The sequence below is a fragment of the Oncorhynchus kisutch genome, linkage group LG28 (assembly GCF_002021735.2).
Source record: "Oncorhynchus kisutch isolate 150728-3 linkage group LG28, Okis_V2, whole genome shotgun sequence".
Taxonomy (NCBI): Eukaryota; Metazoa; Chordata; class Actinopteri; order Salmoniformes; family Salmonidae; genus Oncorhynchus; species Oncorhynchus kisutch.
Genome location: NC_034201.2, coordinates 25303107 through 25329122, shown reverse-complemented (window position 1 = coordinate 25329122; position 26016 = coordinate 25303107). Strand labels below are relative to the sequence as shown.

Sequence of the window (26016 nt, the reverse complement as noted above, 5' to 3'; positions counted from 1 at the left end):
GGAAATACCACCAATATTTATCTGTTTATTTATCTTCCCCCACTATTCATACTACAACTATTTGCACATTGCTAAAATACTGTACATAGCTGATAATAAATCTTTTTAAAACATTTTTGAGTGCAATGTTTAGTGTTAATTTCTAATAGTTTTTTGGTCTAACAATTACATTTGTTTCTTCTCACTTTTCCTTATTTCACTTGGTTTGGCAATGTAAACATATGTTTCACATGCTAATAAAACTTCTCTGAAAGTGTGTGTGAGTGAGTGAGTGAGTGAGTGAGTGAGTGAGTGAGTGAGTGAGATATATACACTGCTCAAAAAAAATAATAACACTTAAACTAAATGTAACTCCAAGTCAATCACACTTCTGTGAAATCAAACTGTCCACTTAGGAAGCAACACTGATTGACAATAAATTTCACATGCTGTTGTGCAAATGGAATAGACAACAGGTGGAAATTATAGGCAATTAGCAAGACGCCCCCAATAAAGGAGTGGTTCTGCAGGTGGTGACCACAGACCACTTCTCAGTTCTGCTGCCTGCAACATCCTCCAGCATGACCGGTTTGGCGGTGGGTCAGTCATGGTGTGGGGTGGCATTTCTTTGGGGGGCCGCACAGCCCTCCATGTGCTCGCCAGAGGTAGCTATGATGCTATGGACTGGCCCGCCCGTTCCCCAGACCTGAATCCAATTGAGCATATCTGGGACATCATGTCTCGCTCCATCCACCAACGCCACGTTGCACCACAGACTGTCCAGGAGTTGGCGGATGCTTTAGTCCAGGTCTGGGAGGAGATCCCTCAGGAGACCATCCGCCACCTCATCAGGCTCTGCATCTGTCCTCGTGCTCCTAGACCTTAGTGCTGCTTTTGATACCATCGATCACCACATTCTTTTGGAGAGATTGGAAACCCAAATTGGTCTACACGGACAAGTTCTGGCCTGGTTTAGATCTTATCTGTCGGAAAGATATCAGTTTGTCTCTGTGAATGGTTTGTCCTCTAACAAATCAACTGTAAATTTCGGTGTTCCTCAAGGTTCCGTTTTAGGACCACTATTGTTTTCACGATACATTTTACCTCTTCGGGATGTTATTCGAAAACATAATGTTAACTTTCACTGCTATGCGGATGACACACAGCTGTACATTTCAATGAAACATGGTGAAGCCCCAAAATTGACCTTGCTAGAAGCATGTGTTTCAGACATAAGGAAGTGGATGGCTGCAAACTTTCTACTTTTAAACTCGGACAAAACAGAGATGCTTGTTCTAGGTCCCAAGAAACAAAGAGATCTTCTGTTGAATCTGACAATTAATCTTAATGGTTGTACAGTCGTCTCAAATAAAACTGTGAAGGACCTCAGCGTTACTCTGGACCCTGATCTCTCTTTTGAAGAACATATCAAGACCATTTCAAGGACAGATTTTTTCCATCTACGTAACATTGCAAAAATCAGAAACTTTCTGTCCTAAAATTATGCAGAAAAATTCATCCATGCTTTTGTCACTTCTAGGTTAGACTACTGCAATGCTCTACTTTCCGGCTACCCGGATAAAGCACAAAATAAACTTCAGTTGGTGCTAAATACGGCTGCTAGAATCCTGACTAGAACCAATAATTTGACCATATTACTCCAGTGCTAGCCTCTCTACACTGGCTTCCTGTCAAAGCAAGGGCTGATTTAAAGGTTTTACTGCTAACCTAAAAAGCATTACATGGGCTTGCTCCTACCTATCTATCTGATTTGGTCCTGCCGTACATACCTACACGTACGCTACGGTCACAAGACGCAGGCCTCCTAATTGTCCCTAGAATTTCTAAGCAAACAGCTGGAGGCAGGGCTTTCTCCTATAGAGCTCCATTTTTATGGAACGGTCTGCCTACCCATGTCAGAGACGCAAACTCGGTCTCAACCTTTAAGTCTTTACTGAAGACTCATCTCTTCAGTGGGTCATATGATTGAGTGTAGTCTGGCCCAGGAGTGGGAAGGTGAACGGAAAGGCTCTGGAGCAACGAACCGCCCTTGCTGTCTCTGCCTGGCCGGTTCCCCTCTTTCCCTCTTTTTGAATATATACTGTATATAGATGTATATATATAGATAGTTGGTGAATAAACAGGCTACCCAGAGGTAGTGGGTACCTGCAGTATACAAGAGCTCTGGGCAAGGAAGCTTGCTATCTGGAGCATGCTAACAGTGGTCCCATCACTCCCATTGTTTTCACGCAAATACTTTTATGCTAAGCTTTAGATGAGAAAACAAAGCTAAATATTTTATATGTATATTTTATATTATACTTTCTCCAACTTCACCGAGGACCGAGACACTAAGCTTTATGGGTGAATGTGTGCTGTCTCGTAGAATATGAGATGGAGAGAAAAGGCTAAAAAAGGAGGATAGTGCATTTATTGAGAGGAATAAGAGAAAAAATAGATACTGAAGAAGTGATGTGAGGGAAGAGAGGAGGATGGCCCTGCCAGAGAGGAGGAGAGGGAGGAGGGGAGGATGGCCCTGCAAGAGAGGAGGTTAGGGAGGAGGAGAGGATGGCCCTGCCAGAGAGGAAGTTAGGGAGGAGGGGAGGATGGCCCTGCCAGAGAGGAAGTTAGGGAGGAGGGGAGGATGGCCCTGCCAGAGAGGAAGTTAGGGGGGAGGGGAGGATGGCCCTGCCAGAGAGGAAGAGAGGTAGGAGGGGAGGATGGCCCTGCCAGAGAGGAAGTTAGGGAGGAGGGGAGGATGGCCCTGCCAGAGAGGAAGAGAGGGAGGAGGATGGCCCTGCCAGAGAGGAAGAGAGGGAGGAGGAGAGGATGGCCCTGCCAGAGAGGAAGAGAGGGAGGAGGGGAGGATGGCCCTGCCAGAGAGGAAGAGAGGTAGGAGGGGAGGATGGCCCTGCCAGAGAGGAAGTTAGGGAGGAGGGGAGGATGGCCCTGCCATACAGGAAGTGTGGGAGGGGGATTGGCCCTGCAAGAGAGGAAGGATGAAGAGAGGCATGTTGTTGGGAAAAGACCCTGTCGAAAGATTGGGAAAATACCCGGTCTTTTCAGAGTGCTGTCTGGGACTGTGGCAGTGGGGTACTGTTTTCCAGGGCGCGCTCGAAGTGGGGGAATGTTTTCCAGGGTGCGCTCTCAGCTCCAATGTAATTAGCCCTCAGAGACTGAACAAGGAGCCATTGATAAGGTACAAGGCCTTCTGTCTGAGCACTGAGACAGAGTGTGTGTGTACACTCAATGTGGGTGATCTGTCTGTGCTGCTGTAGGAAGTGTGATTGTGTGTGTATGTAGGAATTCTGTCAATGTGAAGTTAGTGTGTGTGTGTGTGTGTGTGCGTGCGCGCATCAGCCTCCCAGAGTGTATAATAATGAGGGGGATCTCCACAGAGCTTCAGTAAACCGTTTCCATCCCTCCCTTTTCCTCTCCCTCTCATTCTTTCTCTCTACGGGGCCCTCCATCCCACTCGCTCTCTTCTCTGCCTCCATCAATGAATGAAAGACTATTAACAGAAATATTTTTTCCCCCAATGTGATTAGTGCTACATTATAATTAGATGGATACTTAAGCCTTGTACTAAATTGCTAAACCCTTGTTTTGGGCAGGTGGGTGGGGCCTATAATGCTTGTCTGTGTTTAAATCCTACATTTTCAAACATTATGCTGCCAATATTTGTACATTTGTTGACCCTACATCTGTCTTGGAAGTCAATATGTTAGGTCAGATGTTATGTCCAGGTTAGTTATGCTAATCAACCTGGATAAATACTGGTTAATACCGTGCTTCTACACCTGCATTGCTTGCTGTTTGGGGTTTTAGGCTGGGTTTCTGTACAGCACTTTGAGATATCAGCTGATGTACGAAGGGCTATATCAATAAATTTGATTTGATTTGATTTGTTAGATAAACAAATAATGATGACGTCAGTTACAGAGTTAGCCCAGTCTTGACAGTGTGTGTGTGTGTGTGTTGCCAGATAAATGGTCTCTACCTCAGAGAATGTAATTCCCCCCTTGTCAATCACAACGTCCTGTTTGTGAAATGACTTCATTGCAGTCACTCAGTCAGATTGACACGCACAAAATAGAGCTTTGTGTTTCAAAAAACAAACAGAAAGTCCCCTATGCACTTTCAAACCACAGAATTTCATTAAGTAATTTGAGAAGACATATTGAGAGTTACATTCAACTGTTATAAGTTATACAGTGCCTTCAGAAAGTATTCACACCCTTCAAACTTTTCCACATTTTGTTGTGTAACAAAGTGGGATTAAAATGGATCTACACCAAAAAAAGTGGAACATTTTTTATTAATAAATAAATAAAGCACTAATTTATCTTGATTGGATAAGTATTCAATTCCCTGAGTCAATACTTGTTAGAATCACCTTTACAATCAGTCTTTCTGGGTAAGTCCCTAAGAGCTTTGCTCGCCTGGATTGTACAATATTCGCACATTATTTATTTTTTAATTCTTCAAGCTCTGTCAAGTTGGTTGTTGATCATCGCTAGACAACCATTTAAGTCTTGGCATAGATTTTTAAGCCGATTTATGTCCAAACTGAAACTAAGCCACTCAGGAACATTCAATGTTGTCTTGGTAAGCAACAGTGCATATTTGGCCTTGTGTTTTAGGTTGTGTCCTGCTGAAAGGTGAATTTGTCTCCCAGTGTCTGTTGCAGACTGAACAGCAGACTGAACCAAGTTTTCATCTAGGAGTTTGCCTGTGCTTGGCCCTATTCCGTTACTTTTATCAGAAAAAAACTCCCTAGTCTTTGCCGATGACTAGCATAACAACCGTATTATGATGCAGCCACCCCCATGCTTGAAAATATGAAGTGGGTCTCAGTGATGTGAGACTTACACTTATTTCTCAAAAATGTTGCACACAAATTTGCTTACATCCCTGTTATTGAGCCGTTTCCTTTGCCAAGATAATCCATCTACCTAACAGGTGTTGCATATCAAGATCTGATTAAACGGCACGGACATTACACAGGTGCACCTTGTGCTGGGGGACAATAAAAAGGCACACTAAAATATGCAGTTTTATCACACAACACAATGCCACAGATGTTGAGGGAGCATGCAATTGGCCACCAGAGCTGTTGCCAGAGTATTGAATGTTCATTTCTCTACCATAAGCCGCCTCCGTAATTTTTGAGAATTTGGCAGTATGTCCAACCTGCCTCACAACCACAGAGCACGTGTAACTGCGCTAGCCCATATCCGGCTTCTCCACCTGCAGGATCGTCTGGGACCAGCCACCTGGACAGCTGATGAAAATGAGGAATATTTCTGTCTGTAATAAAGTACTTTTGTGGGGGAAAACTCATTCTGATTGGCTGGGCCTGTCTCCCCAGTGGGTGGGCCCCTCCCAGGCATGTGAAATCCATAGATTAGGGTCTAATGAATTTATTTCAATTGGCTGATTTCCTAATATGAACTGTAACTCAGTAAAAATATTGAAATTGTTGCATGTTGTGTTGATATTATTGTTTAGTATAATTTGTAAAAATGTTGAATAACATAATTCCACTGACATTATGGGGCATTGTGTGCAAGCTAATGACAAAAAAAATCAAAACATAATCTATTTAAAAATCAGGCTGTAACACAAATGTGGAAAATGTTCAGGGGTGGGAATACTTTCTGAAGGCACATAATGCTCAAGTACACCACAATAACAACGCCAACGGAACTCTACCAGGATTAGGGAGGGACAGAAAAACACTAGACACCAAGGCCCAGTTGCCCCCAAATTGAAGCATTGGTTTTTGAGGGGTCGTCAGGGATGAGGAACCATAGAAGACTAAACGACCATCTTATCGACTACAGACCTCATTGTACAGACCATAGTTTACATTACCAGACTACAGACCAACATGAGACTACCCAGAACACTGCCTAGATTCTAGACCACATGAGATGTCACTGTAACAAACAATAGGGAACTCCAGCTTGAGCCCTGTCAGCGTCTAGGAAAAATGCCAACATCTGCCAGGCATATCTACACAGAGACAATCTGCCCAGACCAGCAGAGTTGTCACAGAGTGCCACTCTAAACACTGACTCCAGACCAGTACCCAGAGAGGATTTAATGGCGGGTAGGACAACAATACGATTTAATTGCCACTTCAGGACAACAATACGGTGGCCCAGATTAGGCTACATGGTAAAATAAAGAGGGGCCGGCCAGTGAGACAGACAGAGAAAGACACACAGAGAGAATGAGAAAGAGAGAGAGAGCTTTCTGCAGCTGAGAGAAGACGCAGTCGTGTGTGCGTGTGAGATTGGGAGAGAGAGCAACAGACAAGAGGATAAAAAGAGAGCAAGAGCACTAGATGCAGCAATAACCTGTCACTCAAATGTGGAGTGTGAGAGAAGGGAAACTTGTTCTGTTCCTCTGAAACAAAGGAGCGCTGGTGTTTAGTTTTAAGAGGAGACAGGGTTCACTAGTTCTGAGAGACGATCAGGGTGACACACACTTACCCTGACAGCACAGTCTGCCAGACAGAAAGCGCTGCACTCTAGGATCACATTCTTGGTATGCAAAGCATGCCAAATACACACACAGTCACACACATAGATATACAGACAGAAACAAAGACACAGACAAACCCATTCTGTGACCGAAGGACTCGAGCAAGCACAACCATACATACCATACACCTCTTTCCCTGAGTGCTGTGTCTCTCTTTACTGACTAAACTCACGAGGCCTCATCCAGTCCCTACACCACAGGGAGGCCTCACAAGGCTATGGGTGTGTGAGATAATGTGGGTGTGTGACTGACACCGCAGCCCTGGCCAATAACATGGGGACTTGGATTACTTCAAACGCGACCCGGGTATGAGTATGTGTGTCTGCGTAGATGGCCTGGCAGTGGCAACAGCAGCTTTCTTTCTTTTAGTACTGCTTTAATTAAGAAACTCACAGGAGCCTAGCTGGGTGGCATACAAAAGTGGTGTACAGCATGTGTGTGTGTGTGTGGCCGGGAGCAGCAACAGGCAGCATTTCACTGTGATAGGCCGACACACAAATGACCGCCTGCGTAATGCCTGACCCGAGACCACAGGCCGTGCCACAGATATAACACAGTCAGAGAGTGAGAATTACCCCTCTGACATGTTTGTTTGTACTGTACACTGTATGGGCATAGGCTAATCGCCATGGAGACACATACAGTAGCTATGAAGATATGCGTGCCGTGAACACACACTCACACCATGGTACATAGAGTACACCTTGTACATACAGTACCAGTTAAAAGTTTGGACATACCTCTACTCATTCAAGAGTTTCTTTATTTTTACTATTTTCTACATTATAGAATAATAGTGAAGACATCAAAACTAAGAAATAACTCATATGGAATCATGTATTAACCAAGTTTTATTTTAGATTCTTCAAAGTACCCACCCTTTGCCTTGATGGCAGCTTTTCCAACAGTCTTGAAGGAGTTCCCACATATGCTGAGCACTTGTTGGCTGCTTTTTCTTCACTCTGCGGTCCAACTCATCCCAAACCTTTCTATTGGGTTGAGGTCGGGTGATTGTGGAGGCCAGGTCATCTGATGCAGAACTCCATCACTCTTCGTCTTGGTCGAATAGCCCTTACACAGCCTGGAGGTGTGTTGGGTCATTGTCCTGTTGAAAAACAAATTATAGTCCCACTAAACGCAAACCAGATGGGATGGCGAATCGCTGTAGAATGCTGTGGTAGCCATGCTGGTTAAGTGTGCCTTGATAAATTTGGACTTATCAGACCAAAGTACAGATTTCCACCAGTCTAATATCCATTGCTCGTGTTTCTTGGCCCAAGCAAGTCTCTTCTTCTTATTGGTGTCTTTTAGTAGTGGTTTCTTTGCAACAATTTGACCATGAAGGCCTGATTCACACAGTCTCCTCTGAACAGTTGATGTTGAGATGGGTCTGTTACTTGAACTCTGTGAAGCATTTATTTGGGCTGCAATTTCTGAGGCTGGTAACTCTAATGAACTTTTCCTCTGAAGCAGAGGTAACTCTGGGCCTTCCTTTCATCTGGCGGTTCTCATGAGATTCAGCTTCATCATAGCGCTTGATGGTTTTTGAAACCGCACTTGAAGAAACATTCTTCTAGGGCTATCTTCTGTATACCACCCCTACCTTGTCACAACACAACTGATTGTCTCAAACGCATTAAGGAAATACATTCCACAAATTAACTTTTAACAAGGCATACTTGTGACTACCTCAAGAAGCGTGTTGAGATAATGCCAAGAGTGTGAAAAGCTGTCATCAAGGCAAAGGCTGGCTACTTTAACACTTTTATGGTTACTACATGATTCCATATGTGTCATTTCATAGTTTTGATGTCTTCACTATTATTCTACAATGTAGAAAATAGTAAAAAATAAAGAAAAACCCTTGAATGAGTAAGTGTGTCCAAACTTTTGACTGGTACTGTACATATACCCACAGTGTATGTAGTAGACACACACACAAACAACCTTGCAACTAACCATGTTCTACCTATCCCAGACTACTCCATCCTCCACCTCACAACAACAATCCTTCTAACACATTCAGGTTGAACAGAGCTGAAAAGCCTCCATGTCACTCATAAATACTTTGATATGAATCATGAAGCCACACAATGATTAATGCTTGGGTACTACTTTGTACTCGGCATCGTTATGGTGAGCAATTATAGACATTGTATTCCATTCATTTCAAGTCAGACAGGACTGGATGGCTTACAGTACACATATCTAGGATCAGATGAGAGAATATGACTGAGTATGAAGGGGTAATGTGATATATGATTATAGAATGAGGTGGGTTATTACAGGGGATCAGATTTTCCATAGATTCAGGTGCAATTACGGCAGATGGCAACCACAGGGGTTTTATCTCCTAATCAAAGGTGCACAGCAACCAAGACGCCTCTGGGGATTTCTTGAGTGTGTGTGTGTGTGTGTGTGTGTGTGTGTGTGTGTGTGTGTGTGTGTGTGTGTGTGTGTGTGTGTGTGTGTGTGTGTGTGCATGCGTGCGTATGTAGCACACAAGCAAAAGTGTGAAGCAAAGAAACTGGGACCTACTTTGCTGTCGACTCTTTGTCATACTTGCTCTTCAGTTCCAAAAGCTCTGCCTGAGTTGCTTCAAGTGCTGAAAAAACAAATCAAGCATTTTGAATGGAGACCAGCAGTGGTTGGATGGAAGAAGTACAACTGCTAGGCCCTAACATACTGCCCTCTATAGATTCCTGTAAGGACTGACTAAGGCCTTTCTGCATTCAATTACATGAGGTGGGGCTTCTAGAAAAGCCCCATCTTAGGTTTCACAACCGAAGACAACTTTGGTAACTTTAATTTACAGTCCTATTACAGCTGCTATTTTCAAATAAATGACATGCTAGCAGTTGATACTTTTCTGGTAGACCTACTTCTTCTATAATACCCAATAAAACAATAAAAACTATGTTTCAAAGGGTATATATTATTAGGCAATAATAACTTAACTAAGCTGGTGGGTAAAAAACAGGCCCAACCTGGCCACCAATTTCACCAATTGGTGATAAAGTTATATGTTAAGCATAAAGATATTCTCTTGTAACCTCATAATGAAGCAGGTACTAGAGTGAGTGGCTGGGCCTGAATCATATTAGAGTGAGTGGCTGGGCCTGAATCATACTAGAGTGAGTGGCTGGGCTTGAATCATACTAAAGTGAGTGGCTGGGCCTGAATCATACTAGAGTGAGTGGCTGGGCCTGAATCATACTAGAGGTAGTGGCTGGGCCTGAATCATACTAGAGTGAGTGGCTGGGCCTGAATCATATTAGAGTGAGTGGCTGGGCCTGAATCATACTAGAGTGAGTGGCTGGGCTTGAATCATCCTAGAGTGAGTGGCTGGGCCTGAATCATATTAGAGTGAGTGGCTGGGCCTGAATCATACTAGAGGTAGTGGCTGGGCCTGAATCATACTAGAGTGAGTGGCTGGGACTGAATCATACTAGAGTGAGTGGCTGGGCCTGAATCATACTAGAGTGAGTGGCTGGGCCTGAATCATACTAGAGTGAGAGGATGGGACTGAATCATACTAGAGTGAGTGGCTGGGCCTGAATAATACTAGAGTGAGTGGCTGGGACTGAATAATACTAGAGTGAGTGGCTGGGACTGAATAATACTAGAGTGAGTGGCTGGGCCTGAATCAGACTAGAGTGAGTGGCTGGGCCTGAATCATACTAGAGTGAGTGGCTGGGCCTGAATCATACTAGAGTGAGTGGCTGGGCCTGAATCATACTAGAGTGAGTGGCTGGGCCTGAATCATACTAGAGTGAGTGGCTGGGACTGAATCATACTAGAGTGAGTGGCTGGGCCTGAATCATACTAGAGTGAGTGGCTGGGCCTGAATCATACTAGAGTGAGAGGATGGGACTGAATCATACTAGAGTGAGTGGCTGGGCCTGAATAATACTAGAGTGAGTGGCTGGGACTGAATAATACTAGAGTGAGTGGCTGGGCCTGAATAATACTAGAGTGAGTGGCTGGGCCTGAATCAGACTAGAGTGAGTGGCTGGGCCTGAATCATACTAGAGTGAGTGGCTGGGCCTGAATCATACTAGAGTGAGTGGCTGGGCCTGAATCATACTAGAGTGAGTGGCTGGGCCTGAATCATACTAGAGTGAGTGGCTGGGCCTGAATCATACTAGAGGTAGTGTCTGGGTCTGGACTCTGGAGCTGATGTGCTGTGACAGCGGACTGTCAGTTCTACAGCAGCAAGCAGGCTGCATGGGGCTGGGACAGTGTTGACAGGCCTAGATTTGTCACTCACTGGGCAGCCGCCAGCCAGAAAGAGAGAGAAAGAGAGAGAGAGAGACAGAGGAATCCAACATCTGACACTGACTTCTGGGTCAACATAAAGACATACTGCCAGCAGAGGAGTGTGTTGACACCAAGCTAGCCTTAGCTTACTGTGTGACGTTGGGGGATTTATGCAAAGGTTTGTTAAAGTATACCTATGAAACTCAAGTTAGGGTTGGGCCTGTGGGACTATAACTGGGTGTAGAAGGTGAGCTACTGATTACCTGTCTGTAGGGACTGGGCCTTACGGTTTGCCACCTCCAGCTTTGACACCACAGACTCCTGGTTCTCCTGTTGTTGACTGTGTGGACAGAGGGACAGATACAAGTTAGCTTAGCATCACCTCAGTAAGAAACAAGGTGTATCTAAACATTGTATCTTCAAGAGGCTAATGTTGCATCACAGGGGTCAAGTTTGCCTGCTAGCATCACCACAAAACAGAGTGAACAGGTTAAAAAGTATCAACTTTAAAGATAAAAAAGGCTTATAGCATCAAGAGGATACAGGTAAGCTAAGAGATTTATCATCACTCAACATGAAGGGACCAATTCAGCCTATTAGCACTTTAGAAAAAATAAGACCGGTTACCATAGCACCCGCTCAATGAACAAGCACTCGCTTTGATTCCAGTTGAAGTGGTACACTGCAAGTGGAGAGGACATTTAAGTGTTGTATTTTTTGCCAACAGCGGCTAGGCTGTTCTGCTCTGTCATGTCTGGGGTTAGTATCATCAATACTGAAACACCTGGGCCAACCATCATGCCACCAGCCCTCCTGCACTGGCAGACGACTCATCAATTTACCGCAGCGCTAAAGAGGAGGGGAACATGCAAAACCCTTAAGAATTAATGTCAACTCCTGACTGGCTCCTATTACTGAGGACGAGATGAGAGGGGACGAGATGAGAGGGGTTGAGAGCCCGTTTCTCCTTGGGAGTTGGTTCATTATAAGGACAAACTGTCCGTTTCCAAAGGGAAAAGCTATAAAGGTTGGGAGTAGTTAGTTATCAATGATATCACTGTATATAGTATGTATGGGTAGTCGCCAGATTTGGAAATGATAATGAAGACATAAGGTTTTACAATCTGGGCTATCTATTTTCTGTCTGTATTTAGGTTTCATAGAGTCTGAGATATCACCAGATATCACATACCCTAGACCTTGCCAGAGTGTGTGGCCTAAATGGAGTGTTGGTGAGATACATTGGTCAAAATCAGGGCACAAAATCAACCAATCAAAATTGTTCAACAGGGCTAAAAAGGCTAACTCCACAACACCAAGAATCACCAGAGAACCTCTCAACCTCAAATGCATTAAAAAACGAGGAAGTGCCTCAGCCAAAGCAAGGGAGACAAACCTCACTGACACATTGGTTCTGACTGCCCGGCAGTTCCTGCCTCTGTGGATGACTGCACCCCTGTTGTGCCTCTACTCATCCCCATGTCACTGTACTGTACCTCTGCTCTCTCCCTCCCCTCCCTCTCTTTCCTCCCAGGTGCTATTTTTGGGTGACTAGGAAACATTAATATAATTCAAGGTAGCAGAATGGGGTCTATGGTGGCGCCTTTGTAACAAGGGTGAAAGCGGTGACAATAGGTTACAATGGGGCCTTATTGTTGCCCTCTGACATAACAGATAACAGAGCCGAACTGTGTCCCTGTCCGGTGAGTGACAGTCTGGCAGCAGTGATGATCAGGAGGCTCAGTGCGGTATTACCATCCATACGGGGGGGGTTTAGGAGTAAACAAACAGCGGCGAATTAAAAGGTATTACAGTGCAATGGGATTACTGTTAGGGTGGGTTGGTCCCAATAAAATCCTTGTGTAACGGCCGCATATGCCTCCATCAGGACAAACTGATGGGATCATATAACAGTGTGTGACACTATTAGTGTATAGTGTTCAAGTTCAAATTGAGACATCGCCCATGATTAGGAGCAAGTTCAATAGGAATACGGTGGGTTAAAACAATGCAAAAAACGAACGGGTGCCGGTTATCTCCCGTTCCTGATTCAATATTTGCTCAGCTCAAGTGCTGAGTGAAAGTGTAAATGACAACGTGATAGGGAGTCCGTTTCAGTGCCCTTCACAACAACCCTGATGCATCTGATAAACTACCGCCAATTTAACTAAACTTGGTCACCCACTTATCTACAATACAAACATGTATGAAACTAACCATTGTTCAGTCTGGGCCTAACCTTCGCTCATACTCAGACACTAGCTGCAGCCAGTAGTCGCTGCCAGTTGGTAAACACTAGCTAGCCTATCCTCCACAGCTAGTCCTTACTAACTTACCTCTCCTTCTCTGCATGGTCATTGTGAAGCTGCCCCTCCTCCTCCTCTCTCTCTCTCCTCTCCTCCTGGCCCAGCTCCTTGGCCTGTTTCTTCAGGGTCTCTTCATACTCCTCTATCTTCTCCTTAAGTGCTTTAATTGTGACCTCTGTGAGAAAGAGAGAGAGAAAGCAAGAGGGAGATATACAGAGGGAGAGAGATACACAGCGAGAGAGACAGAGAGGGAGGGCAGGAGAGAGAAAACACAAAAGTCAGTAAGTGATACGATAACAGGAAAGAAATAAACCAGAGTACCAACACGATATTAGGTACCACATAAGGATCCTGCACATCATCCTTCTAAGTCTGGATTGTAAGTTATACTGACAGAGGGATTCTCCAAGTAAGATGGAGTAGGAGGAACAGGGCTCCACTCCACTGTGTGCATTGGCAGAGCCCACTTGTATTACTGACTGAGAGCTCTCAGGTTTCCCCCACTTCTTACTCGTCTTTTCTTTTTTTTCTCTCGCTCACTCACTGATGCCCTCGCTCTCTCCTCCTCCTCTGCGGTGATTTAAACTCCAACATTTCAGCCCTGACACATAATCGATGGCGATGAGTCCCCTCTGAGCCCTTTTCCCGCTTAACTATTAAATTGAACTTTAAACATTTAGGTTGCAGGGGATCAATGGCCTTGGCTGGCCGGGATGAGAGAGAGAGAGGAAGGAAGAGCGGGAAGGAGGAGAGAGAATGAGAGAGAGGGGGATTCTCCTCTCCTCCGACGCTGAGGTAGAAGATCTGCAGCTTAGCCGGGGCACGGTGGGGAGGGGGAGGGGAGAAAGAGAGGAAAAATCAATGGCAAAATAAAATATTGCCGCTATTGAGCTGGGTCAATTAGCTCTTGGTGGGAGGGGAATTCCAAAGACAGAGAGGGCAGGCCCCCCTACCCTCCTCCTCCCTCTATCCCCTCTTCTCCTCCCCTTCTTTTCCCTGCCTTTCTGAAAAGAGAAAAAGCAGTGAAGGCTTTAGAGGCCTATACAATGGGATTCATCTGAAAAGACTGCCCAGGGGATACTTTCTCATAAAGATGGCTATGGAGGAGGAGAGCCTTTATTAAAAAATGATCTATATTTCGGGGTTATGGAATGACTTTGGGCTGACTCCGCTGCTCCACTAATTTGATGTTAGATGTTAGCTATTTTACAGCGTTTGATGTAACTCCACGGACATCGGCTCTTGAAACGGTATCCGCATGACAGATGAAATCTTCTTACAACTGCTAACATTGCACATATACTTTTACTATACTTTCAACCAGACCGTTGAGGAGTTTCATCCCTTTTAAAGACGGCTAAGCATTGATGAATCTCCCAATGGGAGTCTTAGCCTAGCTCTCTGTGGTGGTGTAGTGGAAGCGTTTCAGTGGATGAGGTTGTCTGGAACCTGAACACTTGTGTTAGCACCCTGAGCTAATACCTAGGGCTTTAGCTCAGCAAGCCAACAATTTCTTGTGGCCTATGGGTTCAAACTGGGTCGATCACACTGGTCCAGGATCGGTTCAGAAAGAGCATGTGTCTCAGCCTCACCGTGGTTCTTGACCTCAGCGATCTCCTGGGTGTAGCCCTCCAGCGTCTCGCGGAGCTTCTGGTTCTCCGTTTCGATGTCGTGCATCCTCTGGACCTTCAGCTGTAGCTGCTGGGCAGCCTCCAGGGCCGACACAGGGTCTGATAGGAGGGGACAAGGAAAGGGTACTACTTGTTACTAATCACCAGACATCATTAATTACTATAGACTAATTACATATCACAGAATTTTTCTCTGCACATATATACAGTGGGGCAAAAAAGTATTTAGTCGGCCACCAATTGTGCAAGTTCTCGCACTTAAAAAGATGAGAGAGGCCTGTAATTTTCATCATAGGTACACTTCAACTATGACAGACAAAATGAGGAAAACAATCCAGAAAATCACATTGTAGGATTTTAATGAATTTATTTGCAAATGATGGTGGAAAATAAGTATTTGGTCAATAACAAAAGTTTCTCAATACTTTGTTATATACCCTTTGTTGGCAATGACAGAGGTCAAATGTTTTCTGTAAGTCTTCACAAGGTTCTCACACACTGTTGCTGGTATTTTGTCCCATTCCTCCATGCAGATCTCCTCTAGAGAAGTGATGTTTTGGGGCTGTTGCTGGGCAACACAGACTTTTCAACTCCCCCCAAAAATGTTCTATGGGGTTGAGATCTGGAGACTGGCTAGGCCACTCCAGGACCTTGAAATGCTTCTTACGAAGCCACTCCTTCGTTGCCCGGGCGGTGACCCAGCCACATTTCATCTTCAATGCCCTTGCTGAAGGAAGGAGGTTTTCACTCAAAATCTCACGATACATGGCCCCATTCATTATTTCCTTTCCACGGATCAGTCGTCCTGGTCCTTTTGCAGAAAAACAGCCCCAAAGCATGATGTTTCCACCCCCATGCTTCACAGTAGGTATGGTGTTCTTGCAACTTCTGCAACTCAGCATTCTTTGTCCTCCAAACACGACGAGTTGAGTTTTTACCAAAAAGTTATATTTTGGTTTCATCTGACATTCTCCCAATCTTCTTCTGGATCATCCAAATGCTCTCTAGCAAACTTCAGACGGGCCTGGACATGTACTGGCTTAAGCAGGGGGACACGTCTGGCACTGTAGCATTTGAGTCCCTGGCAGCATAGTGTGTTACTGATGGTAGGCTTTGTTACTTTGGTCCCAGCTCTCTGCAGGTCATTCACTAGGTCCCCCCGTGTGGTTCTGGGATTTTTGCTCACCGTTCTTGTGATCATTTTGACCCCACGGGGTGAGATCTTGCGTGGAGCCCCAGATCGAGGGAGATTATCAGTGGTCTTGTATGTCTTCTATTTCCTAATAATTGCTTCCACAGTTGATTTCTTCAAACCAAGCTGCTTACCTATTGCAGATTCAGTCTTCCCAGCTTGGTGCACATCTACAATTTTGTTTCTGGTGTTCTTTGACAGCTCTTTGGTCTTGGCCATAGTGGAGTTTGGAGTGTGACTGTTTGAGGTTGTGGACAGGTGTCTTTTATACTGATAACAAGTTCAAACAGGTGCCATTAATACAGGTAACGAGTGGAGGACAGAGGAGCCTCTTAAAGAAGAAGTTACAGGTCTGTGAGAGCCAGAAATCTTGCTTGTTTGTAGGTGACCAAATACTTATTTTCCACCATAATTTGCAAATAAATTCATTAAAAATCTTAATGTGATTTTCTGGATTTTTTTCTCATTTTGTCTGTCATAGTTAAAGTGTACCTATGATGAAAATTACAGGCCTCTCTCATCTTTTTAAGATGGAGAACTTGCACAATTGGTGACTGACTAAATACTTTTTTGCCCCACTGTATTACCAAGCATGTCTAACATCAGAGCAGATCTTCAAAGTTCAACAGCTTGATGTGTATGTAGCTAGTAGTGTAACATGTTTTGAAGATCGGTTCACTGAGGAGATCACACCCATCCAGTCAGTCTCTAACCTCTACTCCTCACTCCATTCCAACATACTTCCATGCACTGCAACAGTAAGGTCTAGAGTGGGGTTTTGTGTCTCTGTGCCTGGTTGTGACTGAGTGGCCAGGGCGAGTCACGCGAGGCTGACTGATGACTTCTGTGTGTGTGTGTGTGTGTGTGTGTGTGTGTGTGTGTGTGTGTGTGTGTGTGTGTGTGTGTGTGTGTGTGTGTGCCAGAGCAGCAGAGCTATGTATAGCTGCCCCCATTCGCACAGAGCAAAGCTGGAGAGCTGAGACAGCGCTGCTGTTGCCACCACACACACAGCCCAGACAAAGGAGAGGAAGAGAGGAAAAGAGAGTAAGAGGGAGAGGAAAAGCAAAAGGGCATGAGAGAGAGAGAGGCAGGGACAATGAATGAGAGAGGAAAAGAGAGATAGGAAGAGGGGAGCTACCTAGGTTTCTGGACAATGATGATGACTTATCTTAGGGACAGAAAAACCCATGGGACAACAGTACATTCCAGTAAACAGACTGTACAGTATCTATCCAATAGTAGTACAGCATAGACACAACCCACAGTGGTGAAAACTGTAGATGTATTGATGTACATATTGAATCATTTAATTCATCAAAAACAGTAACACACATTGCGGATGACAGGAAAAAGTCTATGACTGATTGTGGTCTTCTTTTGAGTCAAGGTCAGAGATTGTGATGATGGTAATGAGTAAGGGATGGATAGGGAGGGGTTGGGATGTGGAGACTGGCAGGGTGTTCTAACACTGAGTCCTCCCCACCCTCCACGTTGGGCGCTGCCAGCCTTGCCAGCCCTGGCCTCATCAGTGCCCGGCATTGACACGGTCACTAATTGGCGTATGACTAATTATGCCCCAATTCCAGTTGATTTTCTTTAATGAGACAGCTGGGTTAATTATATAATCATGTGATTACATTAGACCCCCTGGCCCTGAGAGAAAGAGAATAGGAGGAGGAAGCTAGGGGGAAGGGGGAGGAAGAGGAGGGATATGAAAAGTGATAGAGACTAGAGAGGGAAAGAAAGAGGGAGATAAAAAAAGAGACGAAGAGGGCGAGGGTGAGCAGACTAAGTGTACAAAACATTTGGAACACCTGCTCTTTCCATGACAGTCTGACCAGGTGACTCCAGGTGAAAGCTGAATGGGTAAGACAAAATATTTAAGTGCCTTTGAACGGGATATGATGGTAGATGCGCACCGGTTTGTGTCGTGAACTGAAACGCTGCTGGTTTCCGTGTGTATCAAGAATGGTCCACCACGCAAAGGACATCCAGATAACTTGACACAACTGTGGAACACTTTCGACACCTTGTAGAGTTCATGTCCTGACAAATTGAGGCTGTTCTGAGGGCAAAAGGGGGTGCAACTCAATATTTGGAAGGTGTTCTTAATGTTTTGTACCGTCAGTGTACAAGCGTATGAGAGCATATTTAAGGCAGTCTGGAAACAGCAGAAGAGAGGGAGGGGGAAGAGGTCTGATCTTAGAGATGAAAGACATCCAGCGCCTCTATTCTCCTCTGAGTACACACACACACACACACACACGTCCTTGGAGGGAGAAGCGATACATTCTCCAACACCAGACAAGCCATTGAGGACACAACAGCATTATCAAAGGCCCATTATGTCAACTTTGTTGTCCTGAGTTCTGACACCCTGCGTCATACACAGTGTAATCTAATATTCTGAAAGATCTAGCCTTGGACAGCCTGTTCCCATGTTACGTTTCTCATAAATCACTATTTGATTGTGAAACACATACACTCTCCTGCACTGACTCTAAACACACACACACACTGAACTCTACCCAGACTCCACATACTGACACCCCGAGACATACACACAACATGAGCACACATGTGTACTGAGACCACACACACACACAACTGTCTATTACCTATCCTATTGCCTAGTCACTTCACACCTACCTATATGTACATACACTATCTACCTCAATTACCTCGTACCCCTGCACATTGACTCGCTGCTGATACTCCCTGTATATACACCCAGGTTATTTTTTACTCGTCATTGTTATCTGTTATTCACTGTGTACACTATTTCTATTTTTTTTTTGCTTGTTTATCTTTAACTCTGTTGGAAAATCTCTTAAGTAAGCATTTCACTGCTGACAAATACCTTTTACATGATTTTATTTAAAATGTACTTTAATTTCTTGTCATAAAAAGTAACACTAGACAAACATCCTTGAAGGGTTATAATGGATCTCATCTTTCAGTCCCATTTAATTTTGTATTATATTAGTTAGGATGATACCCTCTTGTTATGTGTGCTTTGAATTCCCCATGTGATTAAACAAACTGACAGGAGAGAAGGTCATACTGTGACATTAGGGTGATGATGACTGCTGTCACAGTACTGGACTGTACAACATAGCCTGTCTCTGTGGGCCTAGTCCCAGGTCCTACCACTCTACTGCTGCTCTCTCCAGAACAGACAAACTACAGTGTGTGTCACATGGAATCTTTCTCTCCATGTCCTCCCTAGACTTCTAACCAGGAGATTGTCCCTTCACTAGACAGGCGGTGGCACCAGCCCTGTCTGGATGGGCATGTGTGTGTGTTCTGAGCAGAAGGAGTGAGACAGTGCCAACTGCTCAGTGCAGCCAATCCGGCCTGCTGCAGAACACTAGGCTGTCTGTGAGAACAGTGTGAATATTTCCAAAGGTTGCATGAGAAGGCTAGAGGGCAGACGGGTGGAGACACCTGTCAACTTTGACATTCTATTGCAAAGTGTCATCAGGATGAGAGTGAGGTAAGGTGCGTGTATTTTCCTTGGTGTGTTCAAAAGAGCTCAAAAGGGTGGACACACTGACGCTAGGTCTGTGTGATCACAAACACATCTGTGAGATAATCAGTGGAGTAGTGATCTCTCATCCTCAGACATGGAGACAAGAATGGACAGGATGCAGATTACAATGATAATACAGACATTCCTAGATTTTCCCACACAGGCAGACAACACACACACCACGTAAGAGAGCCAAGGCAAAGAGGTCTCTAGGTGCTGCTCCTCTGACTTGGCAGGCTTTGAGCTGTGTGTGTGTGTGTGTGTGTGTCTGGGATCTCCAAAACACAAAAGCAGTAATTTACGCATGTACTACGTGGTTCCCCAGGCCAGCATGCTTGCTCCTACAGGCCTCTGTGTGTGTCTGTTCGCATTTGTGTGTCCATAAGGTTCACCAAGGAGAAAATGTGTTTCAGACAGACAGCCAGCTGCACACACACAGGAAGACACACACACAGCCACACACACAGGATCGAGTCAGCTCAAAAAGCTCAGTCGGTCACAGACAAACACACACTCCAGTCCAGTCAACCTCCACTGCTGACTGTCTGTTTCCACTATTAGTCAGCCTATCCAAGTCCTCTAGTGCTTCAGTTAGGTGGAAAAACCATTGGCCAGGAGATCTCCATGGACAACAACACTGGTGTTAGCAGTGACTGTGTGTCTGTCAGTGTGTTGAAATCATCAATGTACTCTCCATCAAGACCTAAAATGAACAACCGCCACCTGCAGGTAGGTTTTGGCGGGTAAGATGTGTATTTCACCAGCCACATTGGAGGTTGGTCAGGGCTCCATAGTGCACGCATTTCACTCACATTTGTGAGAATTTTTTTTTGTAAAATAGTCATTTATAGTCAAATAAAAGCTGCAGTAGCTGTTTTCAAAGTATTTCCGCCATTCTGCTTCATAGGTGGTAAATGAAACACAACAAAATCAAAGAACTATGAATCCTATATAGCCTATTCCACCTTGCGCTGCAACACTGCCTGGCTGGGTGCTGTGCACACGTGAAGAGCTAAGTAAAAGATTCATTTTTAGAAATGCTGTGCACAGGCATAAGAGTTTATATAATTTACTTTAAACGAAAGTCTACTGAAGTGAGACGTTGTCCTTGTGTTTCTTGGCTATTTACATTGTTTTGTTCACAAGCTATGTTGTTTGTCTATGTTCGAGTTTCAAATGCTAGGGAAGAGAAGACAACGCTTCTACTAGTCAGACTCAATCTAACAGGCACAGACATGACTGAGGCCTGATACCACGGTAACCTCCTGCCCTTAAAGGGGAAGGTGAAATTTGTCTAATGTGTTATTTTGGTTATATCAGGTCACAAAAACGTAATTATTCATTATAACCTGGGTGGTTTGAGCCCTGAATGCTGATTGGCTGACAGCCGTGGTATATCAGACCGTATACCACAGATATGACAAACTTACATTTTTACTACTCTAATCACTTTGGTAACCAGTTTATAATAGCAATAAGGCACCTCGGGGGTTTGTGATATATGGCCAATATACCTGTGTCCAGGCACTCCACGTTGCGCTGTGCATAAGAACAGCCCTTAGCAGTGGTAAATTGGCCATTTACCACACCCTATCTGGCCTTATTGCATAAATATACCACATTAGTTACTTCTTACTAGTAACGCACGCTATGTTCTAGAAACATTGCAAAGCATGCTCATCCGTTTTTAAATTTTTTGTTGGTATAAATTTTATTCCCCCAAAATATTTTGGGCTGGTAAGAAATCTGAGTGGCTGGTAGATGTTTAAATCACAGTGTATGCCCTACTCCCCATCCCTTCCCAATTTCCCTCCCGCTCGGCACTCACAGGGCTCCTGGACGCACATTGTCTCAGGAACACCAAGAGAAGTCATCAGGAACGTGTCTGTGTATGCACGTATATGTGGCGCCAGAGACATGTGCCTCATAAACATGACAGATGTGTTTACGGTGCCTCGCATACACAGTTGTGATGAGACTTACCTGGGACATCGATGAATCTCTTGTACACGTTTAGGAAGGCAGCCTCTGACTCCTTACTTCTTTTACTCACTGCGTCGATCTGAAAGGAGAGATGGAGAGATTGGTTAAGAAAAGAGAGAGATAGTCGAGATGATACATTTTTTTTCAGACAACACCCCAACAACCATAATCACATTTTCCGGCTTATAAAGGCTTTTATACTTTGGCATCATCTTCCCAATACTATTCATTCCATCAAGATTAATCTAGTTTTATAGGACAAATAGTCACATATCCAATGTAGTTCAACATGAATCTGGTTTATATAAAAATGTATTCATTTGAAAAAAATTCTGATCTATTAGTGCTATGATATCCACACAGATCTATTGACCACAGAATCTCAGTCTTAAAAACACATGAATAGTAATTTCATTAATGTAATTTAGTAACAACCTGCTAAAAGAGATTGAGCTTCCAACCCTCTCAGTTAATCATGGGTACTGAGTGCTTCACTGCTGTGGGCTGGGCAGACAGAGCTCTCCTAAAACTGGAAAGCACCAAGGCAGCTAACCAATGAGTCATGAAGAAGGTGACGTGATTTGGGGTTGGGCCAAGAGGCACCACAGACCTTGCTTCAAGTTCCTCAACAATCAAGTACAGGAGTATAGAGCTGTGGAAGAGGTCTTCTTCTATAGTCATGACATTTCTGTAGTACACAGGTGATATGATACAGCATTGCAGCATTGCTTTTACATTAACTACAATGTACTGCACATGGTTCAAAAATCACAGATTTATGATTAAAAAAAAAAAAAATTAAAGGTTCTTTTTTTAGCTCCAAACCAACACTATACATCACAAATACCCCGCCCATAAAACTAAACATTATAGATGTTGCAAAAGTACTTCATGAATCAGGATACAACACAACAGCAACAGTCTGTGTGGCTCAACATCCATTCCAGATTGCCTCTCAAATACTGTCTAAAAGAAAGAAAACACACTTTGGACATACAGTCAAATACTGTACCATATTCATCCTTGGCCCTTGGAGAGATAGGGAGAGGAGGAAAAATGCAGGCCACAGATGACTCTTCCCTGAACCCTCTCTCGCCCTCAGTACCAAACTGGGCAACAGCTGGCGAGAGAGGAGAAAGGGTTTTGTCCAAGCCTTTTTAAATTGCGTGGTTGGTCGGTGGATGTTTGGTGGATGGTTGGTTAAACACCATCTTTGGGTCATGTGACAGACGTAATGCATCGGCCCTCTCACACTATTATAACCCCCCACGCGTTGATGCATTTTGGATCAGCTTTCAGTCACATGGAAGCAACTATATTAGTGGTGAGTACTCTATGTACACCATCACACACCCATTTTATATGATCTAACACACACACATAAGCATGCTAAACCCTTAAAGCCAGAGCTGTGTTCTATACATTACACCACCTCGCAATCATGCACTGTCAATAAAATAATTTCCTAATGTATAGATGGCCAATGTAAGTCATTTGGATCTAATACCACTCTTCAGAGAAAAATAATACAGTATAACCTTTATTCAACAAGATAAAGACGTATTGGTCGTCAAAATGACCAACTATACTGTTCTTCCTTTTCAAGATACTCACCATTTGGCCTAGGTAAACTACCATAGTAAAGTACCATAGTAAAGTACCATAGTAAACTACCATAGTAAAGTACTTTTTTAATCCACTTGCAGACTTCTACCTGCAGTGTATAAGAGTAAGAAAGGCGTCTCATTGGCCTAGCTACATGAGCTAATGATAGACAGTGGGCCCGCCCACTGTGGGGTTCAGAGTCTTCATGTGTGTGGCTGTTGTTGAGGTTGCACCGAGCAGCCCAGAGGTAGCGTGTGCGTGTGTGTTGTGTGTGTCTGTGTTGTGTGTGTGTCTGTGGTGTCTCCTGAGAGCCCAGTCCAGGCCTGACTGTGCGTTCCTCCACTGCTCTGGGAGTGTGAGCAGCCAGTCCTGGCATCGCCTCTGAACTGGGCCAAAGCCAGCTAACTGGGTCATCCCTGGGTAGAGGAGGGGATGGGAGGAGGGGAGGGAGGGAGGGGGAAGCAGTGGAGAGCTACTGTACCACACTGCTAGTGTCAGTCAGCCAGGATCTACTTCAAGTGTTTTTTGGACTAAAAGCACACACACTTAGACCAACCGAAGAGGAAAGGAGTTCTATTTGTCCCATCCACCTCCCCCCAACACACACGCATACATACCACCTCCCCCCAACATTTACACTTTCCTTCCCAACCCATAGGGTGGCAGTGTTTGCTCAAATTCACAAAAAGATGTGGCACAGTACAACTGCAAGTCAGCAACTTACACACAAAGTTAAAAGTGTCCAGAACTACAGTGTTTACAGACACCAAACAGTGGGTTCCTAAAGGAGAAATCAAATAAAAACAATGTTTTGGACGTCTCCTGCCCAGACTCTGTTAGAGGTTTTGATTTATGGAGCGAGGCAGGCAGTTGCCACTGACAAACGCCAGTGAGCCCCAGTCACTCTCTGCTCCTATGAGAGAGAGAAATGAAACATGTTCAAATGGGCTTTTGCTGGAAAACATCTGGATCCAAACTAGGCAGCGCCAAGTTCCCAAGTTCCCCATCCCTCCCTCTCTCCCTCTCCCCGCTTTCTCTCCTTCTCTCTATCGCAGATGGAGCAATTAATGTTCCCTGCTTACTGGGCTAAGGGATCCACCAGACATCTTGTCAGGAAAAGGCTGCTTCCCTCTTTGGCTTTCCATTGAAAGTGAAGAGAAAGGGGGAGAAGGTGAAGTGGGATAGATAGTGACTGGGGGGGTTGAGGAGGGAGAGAGAGTTAAGGTAATGGGATGGATGGCACCTGGAGTGTGTGTGTGTGTGTGTGTGTGTGTGTGTGTGTGTGTGTGTGTGTGTGTGTGTGTGTGTGTGTGTGTGTGTGTGTGCCAAGGTCCTGCGTGACTGTGCGCCCATGGCTCAGTGCAGATTATCTGCCTCTCTCTCCAATGCAGTCCCATACACATTCTGACAGGGGAGGGCATCTGGCAACGCCGGCCGTGCTGCCTTCTGAATGATCACACACACACACACACATACAAAGACACAAACAGATGATTCCTCTCTCTGTGTGTGTGTGTGTGCATGTGTGTGTGTGTGTTAGTCCTTTTGTGTTAAAAAGGTGAGATTTGGGCCGACGCCAAAGCTGACCAGCTCACAGGTATAGCATAACACACCTCCAATGAACCATCTGGACTCTTTAGGGGTGCGGGAACAACTTAAAAATAGACGGTGGTTGCTAGCCTAATGACACTAGCGGGAGCTAAATGAAACACAAGGAAGGCTTTGGCATCGGCTTAGGGGCCAGGGGAAACCGTTGGCCTGCTTGTCTCTGTCTGTGACCTGGCCTAACCCCTTAATTGCAGAGCAGGTTTTAAGCTGTGGATAACTGATCCGGAGTGGTGTGCGTGTGCGGGGGAGAGAGAGTATATGTGTGTGTGTGTGTGTGTGTGTGTGTGTGTGTGTGTTTGAGTGTGCTTCTTTTTGGGTTGGGTAGGAGGGATTACTGGCTTTGCAGCTTTCTTTTAAGCGGGGAATTATAGTCTGAGAGGACGGTGACTTAGAGCATCCTCTGGGCTTCCTAGGGAAACAGGAAACAGCTAGCTAGCTCCCTCTCTTCATCTCGGTGTCACCTGGGGTTGTCATATGGCGGGCCTAACACACTAGGCCTACTTGCAGGCAGCTACCGTAGTATGGATATATAGTTCTACTAATTTTCCTCATCGCTGTAGCCTTACATTAGAAGTAGGTTGATGTTCCTCTAACCACTGGTCCAGGGTCAGATGTTTTCTAATCCCCCTAATGGTGGTGAGGATTGGGTATTTGGTAATCTGATCCTAGATCTGTGATTACAGCCAACGTTTACCTCGTACAACATTAAAGATCTCATCATAAGAGTGGAGCTGGGATAGGATGGAGGAGCGAAACGGCGTCACACATTGATGGTCTGTGATGGCTGACACATTGCTCCTCTGGGGCAGTTCGGGCGTCGCCTGGAATCAGCGTCAGTGCCATAGGGAAATCAGAGAACGAGCACCACCCTGTGCCATCATCACAGTCACCCCCCTCTTTGTGTGCCATCAGGGCGGGAGGCGCTGGAGAGAGCGTAGCTTAATCATATACAGAAGGAGGGACATCTGACTCAAGGATACGGTAGAGAGGAGTGTGTTCGAGAACAGGGGCAGGTATGTCTTTACACAATCACACACATTTTTAAAAATGTAACCTTTATTTAACTAAGCAAGTCAGTTGAGAACAAATTCCTATTTGCGATGACGGCCTACCGAGGAACATTGGGTTAACTGCTTTGTTCAGGGTCAGAACAACGGTCCTGACGGGCCGCCCCCAGGTGGTGAGGGTAGGAAACAACATCTCCACCCCGCTGATCCTCAACACTGGTGCCCCACAAGGGTGCATTCTCAGCCCTCTCCTGTACTCCCTGTTCACCCATGACTGCGTGGCCATGCACGCCTCCAACTCAATCATCAAGTTTGCAGACGACACGGCAACTGCTCCGCCCACAAGGCTCTCCAGAGGGTA

At 44.9% G+C, this 26016-nt stretch overlaps 1 protein-coding gene across 3 annotated transcripts in view; it reads right to left on the bottom strand.

Annotated features, from left to right (window-relative positions):
- LOC109872440 (homeobox protein cut-like 1) overlaps positions 1 to 26016 on the bottom strand; it is a 214550-nt gene that overhangs the window by 87313 nt on the left and 101221 nt on the right. For all 3 annotated transcript variants that reach the window (XM_031807406.1, XM_031807408.1, XM_031807407.1), the window contains exons 4-8: positions 21436 to 21514; positions 14690 to 14827; positions 13128 to 13272; positions 11055 to 11131; positions 9070 to 9136 (exon numbers count right to left, since the gene is read on the bottom strand). In XM_031807406.1, the coding sequence (XP_031663266.1) occupies positions 9070 to 9136; positions 11055 to 11131; positions 13128 to 13272; positions 14690 to 14827; positions 21436 to 21514 (506 nt within the window). The remainder of the gene's footprint in view (positions 1 to 9069; positions 9137 to 11054; positions 11132 to 13127; positions 13273 to 14689; positions 14828 to 21435; positions 21515 to 26016) is intronic.